The 12380-nt window shown below is 36.5% G+C and overlaps 1 protein-coding gene across 2 annotated transcripts in view; it reads left to right on the top strand.

The window, feature by feature from the left end:
• LOC138859532 (serine/threonine-protein phosphatase 6 regulatory ankyrin repeat subunit A-like) overlaps window positions 1–11143 on the top strand; it is a gene marked incomplete at its 5' end in the record, with an annotated part of 13618 nt that extends 2475 nt beyond the window's left edge. The window contains 6 exon segments of one of the 2 annotated variants that reach the window (XM_070115067.1): window positions 3349–3447; window positions 5048–5146; window positions 6281–6379; window positions 8070–8168; window positions 9281–9379; window positions 10953–11143. In XM_070115067.1, the coding sequence (XP_069971168.1) occupies window positions 3349–3447; window positions 5048–5146; window positions 6281–6379; window positions 8070–8168; window positions 9281–9379; window positions 10953–11128 (671 nt within the window). 2 annotated transcript variants of the gene reach the window in all.
• Between the last annotated feature and the right edge of the window lie 1237 nt (window positions 11144–12380).

Genomic DNA, 12380 nt, shown 5'->3' with positions numbered 1-12380 from the left:
TGTGTGTGTGTGTGTGTGTGTGTGTGTGCGTGTGTGTGTATGTATGTCTGTAAGGATGTAAGTATACAAATATATATGTATGTGCATATATATTTGACACATGTATGTGTCTATTTAAAGCTACGCAGAAAAATATCGTTAGAAAATCATGCCAAGTCTTCTGACACAAGCAACGATACCTTTTGAAATAGACTTGCATACGCAACGAAACTGCTGATATCCTTCCTTCTCCAACTTATTTTTGGTGTGCGTGGCTTATCTGAATATTTCAAGGCATGAACACAAGCACAAACAGAGTAACGTTTGCACAAAAATGAAAATGAAAATAGCCACAATGAGAAATTGTAAATGAACGTAACGTTTCGAAATCCTCAAAAGTTCCTCTTCAGATAAAAACCGAAAAGGATCGGTTTTTGTCTGAAGAGGAACTCGTGAAGGGTTCGAAACGTTGCGTTTATTTTCAATCTCTTGCAATTTCATTGCAAGGCATATTCCATCCCTTACGAGAATAATATATATATATATTATATATATTATATATATATATATATATATATATATATATACATATATATACATGTATATAATATAAGGGACATAACTTTTTTCTTTCTTTCTTTCTTTCTTTAACTTGTATGAACTACCATGTTATTGTAAGAAGTGTTATCATTATTGATATGAACCATATTTTCATCAGTATTATTACTATTGTTTTATATATATATATATATATATATATATATATATATATATATATATATATATATTAGCATTTTCATCATTATCATTATTACTGATATCGTTACTATCATTATAGTAAAAACGCCACAGAGGAAAGAGAAGACATTCCAAGCAGTGAAGGGAAGAATGGCAGATACGAAAGACTATTATAAAGCAAAGACTGCACGAAAAGCAATAATAATAATAATGATAATAATAATAGTAATAATAATAATAATAAAATAAATAAGACTGATAGATGATAAAGGCTGTTAATCCTGAGCTTCAGGGGTATCTGTCATAAAACCAAAATCAGGACGGAAGGCACGATGCCGGTCTATACATATATGGTACGTGGCTTGAATACATTTAAGTATTACGTCAAGTATGGCTCCCCGTACATGGCTTCAAGCATGACTCTCAGTAAATGGCCACAGGCATGGCTCTCTGTAAATGGCCACAGGCATGGCTCTCTGTAAATGGCCACAGGCATGGCTCCCTGTAAATGGCCACAGGCATGGCTCTCTGTAAATGGCCACAGGCATGGCTCTCTGTAAATGGCCACAGGCATGGCTCTCTGTAAAGGACCTGAAGCATGACCCCATGTAATACTACACTCAGCCTCCTTTCGGGATATCAGTGCCTCAAGGTAGGTGCTGTCCATAGCTCAGTCCTGTGATAATCATATGGGTCTGGATTAGTGCTTATTTCAGCTGGTCATTTGGCACGTGTACAAACTAACAACTCGATCCACTTCATTCGTTTCATTCCTAGCCAACCGTTCGTGTGAATAAATTATCTTCTTTTCTTGCTTTCGGGAAACGGAATAAAATAGTAGCACGCATTTTCCTGCTGCACACCATTTCATGTGACTGCTTTTAAAGGCCACAAGGCGATAGTGGAGATGCTGATAGGCAAGGGAGCCGAACCGAATGCAAAGGCAGATGGAGGGAAGCCAAATTCAGGCATGGGTAAGACAACTCGCAAAGGTATCAGGAATCGGCTGTAGCAAAGATATCGTAAAAATTTAATATAATCAGGGAGGAGACAAACTGGGAATTCCTTGAAAATTCAAAAGCACCTTTGTTTCGTTCGTCCGTCGGTCGGGTCTGCTCATTCGGTATATATCAGAAGAGAGAATGGAGGAGACCAATCAACAATGAAGACAATAGTATTAGTAGTTACAGAGATTAGCGATGTTTATAAAGTTAAACATGAATAAGTGGAAAATGTATATGACACCAGCCATCTCCCTCGCGTACATTTCAACTCATAACTTAGGTTGATTTGATCCTGTTGTACTATGATCGGCGTTACAACAGGCATAGAAAGTTATTTGTTCCACTTTATCTTGTCACTTTGTTTTATTTCTACTGTCTCTCTCTCTCTCTTTTTGGGGTGCATACCGAAAAAACACAATAATAATAGTAAGATTGTGGATGGAAAATACAGTGGAGTAGAAAGCGACACAACACAGAATAATAAACATATGTGAATACAGGGAGGATAAATACATGTGGTAACACACCATACGTATGGCCTAACAGAGCGGCAACATGGGGGCAGGCAACATGATGCCCATGTGCTTGAAGTGTTGGCTCCACCAAAGGCAAGATGCAACTTACGCTACAGTGCCTTCGAGGCAACGGTAGAGTACAAACCCTGAGACAACAATAGCAATGCCAGTAAAGGCAGACAAGACGGGAACCCGTAGGTCACGTGAGAGGGGGGGGGGGTAAAATCGAAGGGGTCCAGCTGATTTTCAAAGGAAAGGAAAAGCCTGGTGTTCATGACATGGAGGGAAATGTTAGCTGGGAGGTCTAAGGAGATTGGGGACAGCGTTGGCGATGCGGGAGTAGAATCAAAGAGAAAGCGGTGAGAGGAGCGTCACGTGATGGCGTTTGTGAGGGAAAAGAGCGGATGATAAGGGGTTTCTTCAGTACAAAGGCTTAGATATATGCATACAAATATACACACACATACATAAGCATGTATGTATATACGTGTGTATATATGTGTGTGTGTGTGAGTAATTATAATGAAACATGTGACAAACAATGTTCTGTAGAAACAGATTACGGAGGAAAACCAAGATCGAAAGTGGTATATATGAAGAAATATGAAATTGATATGAAGTGTCTCCTTTCTTTAGGTCTATTTCCCCCTTTCTCCGAAAAACATCCTGCTCTTCCTCTGACTCGTGTAAGATATTCCGTCCTCGAAACCTCTCCGTTTGTAATTCCTCTGTGCTGATCCCATTTATATATATATATATATATATATATATATATATATATATATATATATACATACATACATATATACATATGTATACATACATACATATATATATATATACATACATACATACATATGTGAATATATATATATACATATATATGTTTTAATATACATATATATACATACATATACATACATCTCTATACATATATATATGTATATATATATATGTATATATATATATACACACAAACCCATATGTATGTGTGTATTAATAAGTATATATATACATATATAAGTACACGCACATGCACACACAAATACACACAAACACACACACATATATACTCACACCTTTGTCCCTTGATCATTATCTTCTCCTTTCAGGGTCTACTCCGTTACACTTAGCAGCCCAAGGAGGTCACGAGGCGGCGGCCGAGGAGCTCATCGTCAAGGGCGCCGATGTGAACGCAAAGAACGAGGAAGGTGAGGCAATCTTAAGGAAGACAATTTCGATTTTAAGATTTCATTAAGGGACATATTAAAGGACTTAGATATCAACATTTCCATGATTTAAAAAAATCATTTTTACTTGCATGAATTATCATGTTATTGTAATAATTACCATTATTGATATTAACCATATTATCATCAGTATTATTACTCTTGTTATTTCTATATATTTTTTTTCTTGTCGTTTTTATCATTATCATCATTATTACTAATATCGTTATAGTAAAAACGCCACAGAGGAAAGATTTGAGAGAAGATATTCTAAGGATTGAAAGGAATTAAGACTATTATAAAGCAAAGGCCACATTAAAAGCAAATTAGATACATAAATGAATAAATAAATAAAAAAGGTACATAAATAAAACTGTTAGATGATAAAGACTGCCAAATAATCACAAGCAGCAAGGGTATTTTTTAATAAAATCAAGATCAAGACGGAAACCATGTTGCTGGTGCTATTCATAGATGGTGCGTGGCTTGAATACATGTATCGCAAGTACGGCTCCCCGTACATGGCTTCAAGCATGGCTCTCTGTAAATGGCCACAGGCATGGCTCTCGGTAAATGACCTGAGGCATGACCCCATGCGATAGTACACTCAGCCTCCTTTCGGAATATCAGTGGGTCTGGATCAGCACTAATTTCAGCTGGTCATTCGGCACTTGTGCATCTAACAACTCCATTCACTTCATTCGTTTCATTTCTAGCCAGCCGTACATATGTATGAATTGTCTCCTTTTCTCTTTTATTTATCATCGGGAAAAGGAATAAAAAAGTAAAGCGCATCTTATTGCACACTTCACTTGGCTGCTGGAAAAGGTCACAAGGCGATGGTGACGTTGATAGGCAAGGGATGAATGATGACAATAGTATCAGTAACTATAGCAATGGTTATAAAGTTAACAGGAGTAAGTGGAAAATGAATGACAGCAGCCATCTCCCTCGCGCACGTTTCAACTCATTTCCTGTTGTACTATGATCGGCGTTATGACAGGCTCATAAAGTTCTGTGCTCCACGTTGTCATGTCACTGATTTCGACTCTCTTTCTGTCTCTCATTAATTTTATTATCATTATTATTCCTTTTGTACACATAAAAAAGGTATGAAAAATCAAGAAATTTCAAGAAAACGTTTAGTGACAGTTATCATCTACCCGAGTTTCCAGATTTATTCAGAGATGGCATTGCGGCAACATGCGCATGCAAATACGCACACACGTATATATATGTACATTTATATATATATATATATATATATATATATATATATATATATATATATATATATATATATGCACACACACAAATACACATATGTATATACACAAACACATATATATGTGTATGCATGTATAATCATAATGTGAGAAACAATGTTCTTTACAGATTAAGAACGAGTGTATTTTATGATACGAAATATAAAATGCAAAATGAAATGTCTTTTCTTTAGGCATTCGATCCACTACATTCGTCTTATTCCTAACCAACCGTTCATATGCATGAATTATCTTCATTTCTCGTTTATTTATCTTCGGGAAACAGAATAAAAATATAACGCATCTTTCTGTTTCAGGTTACACACCACTTCACTCGGCTGCTGGAAATGGTCACAAGGCGATAGTGGAGATGTTGATAGGCAAGGGAGCCGGACCGAACGCTAAGGCAGATGGAGGTAAGCCAAATCCAGGCATGGTTAAGCCTCTTGACTCGCACGGGTATCGGGAATCGGCGGTAGCAGCGATCTCGTAAAATTCTATCATTCTTATCAGGGAGGAGACAATTTGGGCTTTTCCTTGAGAATTCAAGAACTTCCTCCCATTCTTCCGTAGTTTGGGCTTGTTCATTCAGTAGTTCAGAAGAGAAAATGAAGGAGACTACACAATAATGAAGACAAAAATAGTATTAGTAATGACAGATATTAGTAATGGGAATGGTGGTAATCAGGCATGAATAATGGTAGAAATGCGTGTGACACCAGTCATCTTACGTACATTTTAACTCATTACAGATATAAATTGATTTAATATTCCCAATAATATGATCCTATTGTGCTATCACCGGGGTTACGCCAGGCTTAGAATGTTATCTGTTCCGTGTTATCATGTCATTTTGTTTTGTACTTGCTATCTTTCTCTCTCATTCATTTCATATATATATATATATATATATATATATATATATATATATATATATATATATATATATATATATATATATATATATATATATATACATATATAATTTGTATACATGAAAAACTCGCCATCATTTCGGGTGTGACAGATCCATGTGAATGAAAATGAATGTCACCATTTATTTCCCGCTTCAGGGAAATCCAGTTAAAATTTCAGATGACGTTTGGTGGCAGTTTTGATCTACCCGAATTTCCAGATTTATCCAGACTTGGCATAAGGGCAGCATACACATACGGGCGTGCACACACACACACACACACTGAGACACATATATGTGCGTTTGTGTAATAACAGATTGAGGAGGAAAAACAAGAAAGTGGTATTTAAGAAACGAAATATGAAATTAGTGGCTTCTTTCTTTATTTATTTCTTCTGTACACCGTCTCCATTCTGCTCTTCCTTTGACTCACGTGCCTGTCTTATGCAATTGCACGAGTGCACTGCCACAATCACAGGCAATCGAGTCAGAGTCCGTAGCAAGTTTGTAAGCTGTTCCGTCCTTGAAATCGCTCCGTTTCTAATTCGTCAGTGCTGATCCCAGACACATACAAATATATACATATACATAAAATATGCGCCTCTATTCCTTGATCATTATCTTCCGTTTTCAGGATCGACTCCGTTACACTTCGCAGCCCAAGGAGGTCACGAGGCGGCGGCCGAGGAGCTCATCGTCAAGGGCGCCGATGTGAACGCAAAGGACGAGGATGGTGAGGCAATCTTAAGGAAGACAATTTCGATTTTAAGATTACATTAAGGGACATATTAAAGGGCTTATATATCAACATTTCCATGATTTTTTAAAAATCATTTTTACTTGCATGAATTACCATGTTATTGTAATAATTATCATTATTGATATTAACCATATTATCATCAGTATTATTACTCTTGTTATTTCTCTCTCTCTCTCTCTCTCTCTCTCTCTCTCTCTCTCTCTCTCTATATATATATATATATATATATATATATATATATATATATCAATTTTATCGTTTTTACCATTATCATCATTATTACTAATATCGTTATAGTAAAAACGCCACAGAGGAAAGATTTGAGAGAAGATATTCTAAGGATTGAAAGGAATTAAGACTATTATAAAGCAAAGGCCACATTAAAAGCAAATTAGATACATAAATGAATAAATAAATAAAAAGGTACATAAATAAAACTGTTAGATGATAAAGTCTGCCAAACAATCACAAGCAGCAAGGGTATTTTTTAATAAAATCAAGATCAAGACGGAAGGCATGTTGCTGGTGCTATTCATAGATGGTGCGTGGCTTGAATACATGTATCGCAAGTACGGCTCCCCGTACATGGCTTCAAGCATGGCTCTCTGTAAATGGCCACAGGCATGGCTGTCTGTAAATGACCTGAGGCATGACCCCATGCGATAGTACACTCAGCCTCCTTTCGGGATATCAGTGGGTCTGGATCAGCACTAATTTCAGCTGGTCATTCGGCACTTGTGCAAACTAACAACTCCATTCACTTCATTCGTTTCATTTCTAGCCAGCCGTACATATGTATGAATTGTCTCCTTTTCTCTTTTTTTTTTTATCATCGACGAAAGTAAAAAAAAAATAAAAAATAAAAAAAATAAGAAATAAAAATAAAGCGCATCTTCTTGCTGCACACTTCACTTGGTTGCTGGAAAAGGTCACAAGGCGATGGTGATGTTAATAGGCAAGGGATGAATAATGACGACAATAGTATTAGTAACTATAGCAATGGTTATAAAGTTAAACAGAAGTGGAAAATGAATGACAGCCGCCATCTCCCTCGCGCACGTTTCAACTCTTTTCCTGTTGTACTATGATCGGCGTTATGACAGGCTCATAAAGTTCTTTTCTCCACGTTGTCATGTCGTTGATTTCTACTCTCTTTCTGTCTCTCATTAATTTTATTATCATTATTATTCCTTTTATACACATAAAAAAGTATGAAAAATCAAGAAATTTCAAGATAACGTTTAGTGACAGTTATCATCTACCCAAATTTCCAGATTTATTCAGAGATGGCATTGCGGCAGCATGCGCATGCAAATACGCACACACGTATATATATGTACATTTATATATATATATATATATATATATATATATATATATATATGCACACACACAAATACACATATGTGCATACACAAACACATATATATGTGTATGCATGTATAATCATAATGTGAGAAACAATGTTCTTTACAGATTAAGAACGAGTGTATTTTATGATACGAAATATAAAATGCAAAATGAAATGTCTTTTCTTTAGGCATTCGATCCACTACATTCGTCTCATTCCTAACCAACCGTTCGTATGTATGAATTATCTTCATTTCTCGTTTATTTATCTTCGGGAAACGGAATAAAAATATAACGCATCTTCCTGTTTCAGGTAACACACCACTTCACTCGGCTGCTTTTAATGGTCACAAGGCGATAGTGGAGATGTTGATAGGCAAGGGAGCCGAACCGAATGCAGTGGCAGATGGAGGTAAGCCAAATCCAGGCATGATTAAGCCTCTTGACTCGCACGGGTATCGGGAATCGGCGGTAGCAGCGATCTCGTAAAATTCTATCCTTCTTATCAGGGAGGAGACAATTTGGGCAGTTCCTTGAGAATTCAAGAACTTCCTCCCATTCTTCCGTAGTTTGGGCTTGTTCATTCAGTAGTTCAGAAGAGAAAATGAAGGAGACTACACAATAATGAAGACAAAAATAGTATTAGTAATGGCAGAAATTAGTAAAGGAAATGATGGTAATCAGACATGAATAATGGTAGAAATGCGTGACACCAGTCATCTTACGTACATTTTAACTCATTACAGATATAAGTTGATTTAACGTTCCCAGTGATATGATCCTATTGTGCTATCACCGGGGTTACGCCAGGCTTAGAATGTTATCTGTTCCGCGATATCATGTCATTTTGTTTTGTACTTGCTACCTTTCTGTCTCTCTCATTCATTTCATATATATATATATATATATATATATATATATATATATATATATATATATATATATAAGATTTGTATACATGAAAAACTCGCCATCATTTCGGGGGTGACAGATCCATGTGAATGAAAATGAATGTCATCATTTTTCCCGCTTCAAGGAATTCCAGTTAAAATTTCAAATATCGTTTGGTGGCCGTTTTAATCTACCCGAATTTCCAGATTCATCCAGAGTTGGCATTAGGGCAGCATACAAACACACGGGCGTGCACACACACACACTCACACTGAGACACATATATATGTGTTTGTGTAATAACAGATTAAGGAGGAAAAACATGAAAGTGGTATTTAAGAAACGAAACATGAAATGTAATATGAAATTAGTGGCTCCTTTCTTTATTTCTTTCTTCTACCATCTCCATTCTGCTCTTTCTTTGACTCACGTGCCTGTCTTATGCAATTGCACGAGTGCACTGCCACAATCTCAGGAAATCGAGTCAGAGTCCGTAGCAAGTTTGTAAGCTGTTCCGTCCTTGAAATCGCTCCGTTTCTAATTCGTCAGTGCTGATCCCAGACACACATACACATAAATGTATATACATAAAATATGCGCCTCTATTCCTTGATCATTATCTTCCGTTTTCAGGATCGACTCCGTTACACTGCGCAGCCGAAGAAGGTCACGAGGCGGCGGCCGAGGAGCTCATCGTCAAGGGCGCCGATGTGAACGCAAAGGACGAGGATGGTGAGGCAATCTTAAGGAAGAACATTTCGATTTTAAGATTACATTAAGGGACATATTAAAGGGCTTATATATCAACATTTCCATGATTTTTTAAATCAGTTTTACTTGCATGAATTACCATGTTATTGTAACAATTATTATCATTATTGATATAAACCAAATTATTTCTGTTATCTTTTTTTATCGTTTTTATCATTATCATCATTATTACTAATATCGTTATAGTAAAAACGCCACAGAGGAAAGATTTGAGAGAAGATATTCTAAGGATTGAAAGGAATTAAGACTATTATAAAGCAAAGGCCACATTAAAAGCAAATTAGATACATAAATGAATAAATAAATAAAAAGGTACATAAATAAAACTGTTAGATGATAAAGACTGCCAAATAATCACAAGCAGCAAGGGTATTTTTTAATAAAATCAAGATCAAGACGGAAGCCATGTTGCTGGTGCTATTCATAGATGGTGCGTGGCTTGAATACATGTATCACAAGTACGGCTCCCCGTACATGGCTTCAAGCATGGCTCTCTGTAAATGGCCACAGGCATGGCTGTCTGTAAATGACCTGAGGCATGACCCCATGCGATAGTACACTCAGCCTCCTTTCGGGATATCAGTGGGTCTGGATCAGCACTAATTTCAGCTGGTCATTCGGCACTTGTGCAAACTAACAACTCCATTCCTTTCATTCGTTTCATTCCTAGCCAGCCGTACATATGTATGAATTGTCTCCTTTTCTCTTTTATTTATCATCGGGAAAAGGAATAAAAAAGTAAAGCGCATCTTATTGCACACTTCACTTGGCTGCTGGAAAAGGTCACAAGGCGATGGTGACGTTGATAGGCAAGGGATGAAGGATGACAATAGTATCAGTAACTATAGCAATGGTTATAAAGTTAACAGGAGTAAGTGGAAAATGAATGACAGCAGCCATCTCCCTCGCGCACGTTTCAACTCATTTCCTGTTTACTATGATGGGCGTTATGACAGGCTCATAAAGTTCTTTTCTCCACGTTGTCATGTCACTGATTTCGACTCTCTTTCTGTCTCTCATTAATTTTATTATCATTATTATTCCTTTTGTACACATAAAAAGGTATGAAAAATCAAGAAATTTCAAGATAACGTTTAGTGACAGTTATCATCTACCCGAGTTTCCAGATTTATTCAGAGATGGCATTGCGGCAACATGCGCATGCAAATACGCACACACGTATATATATGTACATTTATATATATATATATATATATATATATATATATATATATATATATATATATATATATATGCACACACACAAATACACATATGTATATACACAAACACATACATATGTGTATGCATGTATAATCATAATGTGAGAAACAATGTTCTTTACAGATTAAGAACGAGTGTATTTTATGATACGAAATATAAAATGCAAAATGAAATGTCTTTTCTTTAGGCATTCGATCCACTACATTCGTCTTATTCCTAACCAACCGTTCATATGCATGAATTATCTTCATTTCTCGTTTATTTATCTTCGAGAAACAGAATAAAAATATAACGCATCTTCCTGTTTCAGATTACACACCACTTCACTTGGCTGCTGAAAAAGGTCACAAGGCGATGGTGGAGATGTTGATAGGCAAGGGAGCCGAACCGAATGCAGTGGCAGATGGAGGTAAGCCAAATCCAGGCATGGTTAAGCCTCTTGACTCGCACGGGTATCAGGAATCGGCGGTAGCAGCGACCTCGTAAAATTCTATCATTCTTATCAGGGAGGAGACATTCTGGGCAATTCTTTGAGAATTCAAGAACTTCCTCCCATTCTTCCGTAGTTTGTGCTTGTTCATTCAGTATGTCAGAAGAGAAAATGAAGGAGACTCCACAATAATGAAGACAAAAATAGTATCAGTAATGACAGAAATCAGTAAAGGAAATGATGGTAATCAGACATGAATAATGGTAGAAATGCATTTCAACTCATTACAGATCTAAATTGATTTAATGTTCCCAATGATATGCTCCTATTGTGCTATCACCGGGGTTACGCCAGGCTTAGAATGTCATCTGTTCCGCGTTATCATGTGTAATTTTATTTTATACTTGCTACCTTTCTGTCTCTCTCATTCATTTCATATATATATATATATATATATATATATATATATATATATATATATATATATATATATATATATATATATATATATATAATTTGTATACATGAAAAACTCGCCATCATTTCGGGTGTGACAGATCCATGTGAATGAAAATGAATGTCACCATTTATTTCCCGCTTCAAGGAATTCCAGTTAAAATTTCAACATAACGTTTGGTGGCCGTTTTAATCTACCCGAATTTCCAGATTTATCCAGAGTTGGCATTAGGGCAGCATACACATACGGGCGTGCACACACACACACACACACTGAGACACATATATGTGCGTTTGTGTAATAGATTAAGGAGGAAAAGCAAGAAAGTGGTATTTAAGAAACGAAATATGAAATCTAATATGAAATTACTGGCTCCTTTCTTTATTTCTATCTCCTGTACACCATCTCCATTCTGTTCTTCCTTTGACTCACGTGCCTGTCTTATGCAATTGCACGAGTGCACGGCCATAATCTCAGGCAATCGAGTCAGAGTCCGTAGCAAGTTTGTTAGATGTTCCGTCCTTGAAATCGCTCCGGTTGTAATTCGTCAGTGCAGATCCCAGACACAAACACATATATACATATACATATATGTGGCTCTATTCCATGATCATTATCTTCTCCTTTCAGGGTCTACTCCGTTACACTTCGCAGCCCAAGAAGGTCACGAGGCGGCCGAGGAGCTCATCGTCAAGGGCGCCGATGTGAACGCAAAGGACGAGGATGGTGAGGCAATCTTAAGGAAGACAATTTCGATTTTAAGATTACATTAAGGGACATATTAAAGGACTTATATATCAACATTTCCATGAGTTTTTAATCATTTTTACTTGCATGAATTACCATGTTAT

The sequence above is a fragment of the Penaeus vannamei genome, chromosome 37 (assembly GCF_042767895.1).
Source record: "Penaeus vannamei isolate JL-2024 chromosome 37, ASM4276789v1, whole genome shotgun sequence".
Lineage (NCBI taxonomy): Eukaryota > Metazoa > Arthropoda > Malacostraca > Decapoda > Penaeidae > Penaeus > Penaeus vannamei.
The sequence above is the reverse complement of the archived record's forward strand: the minus strand, read 5'-3'. Positions and strand labels throughout refer to the sequence as shown.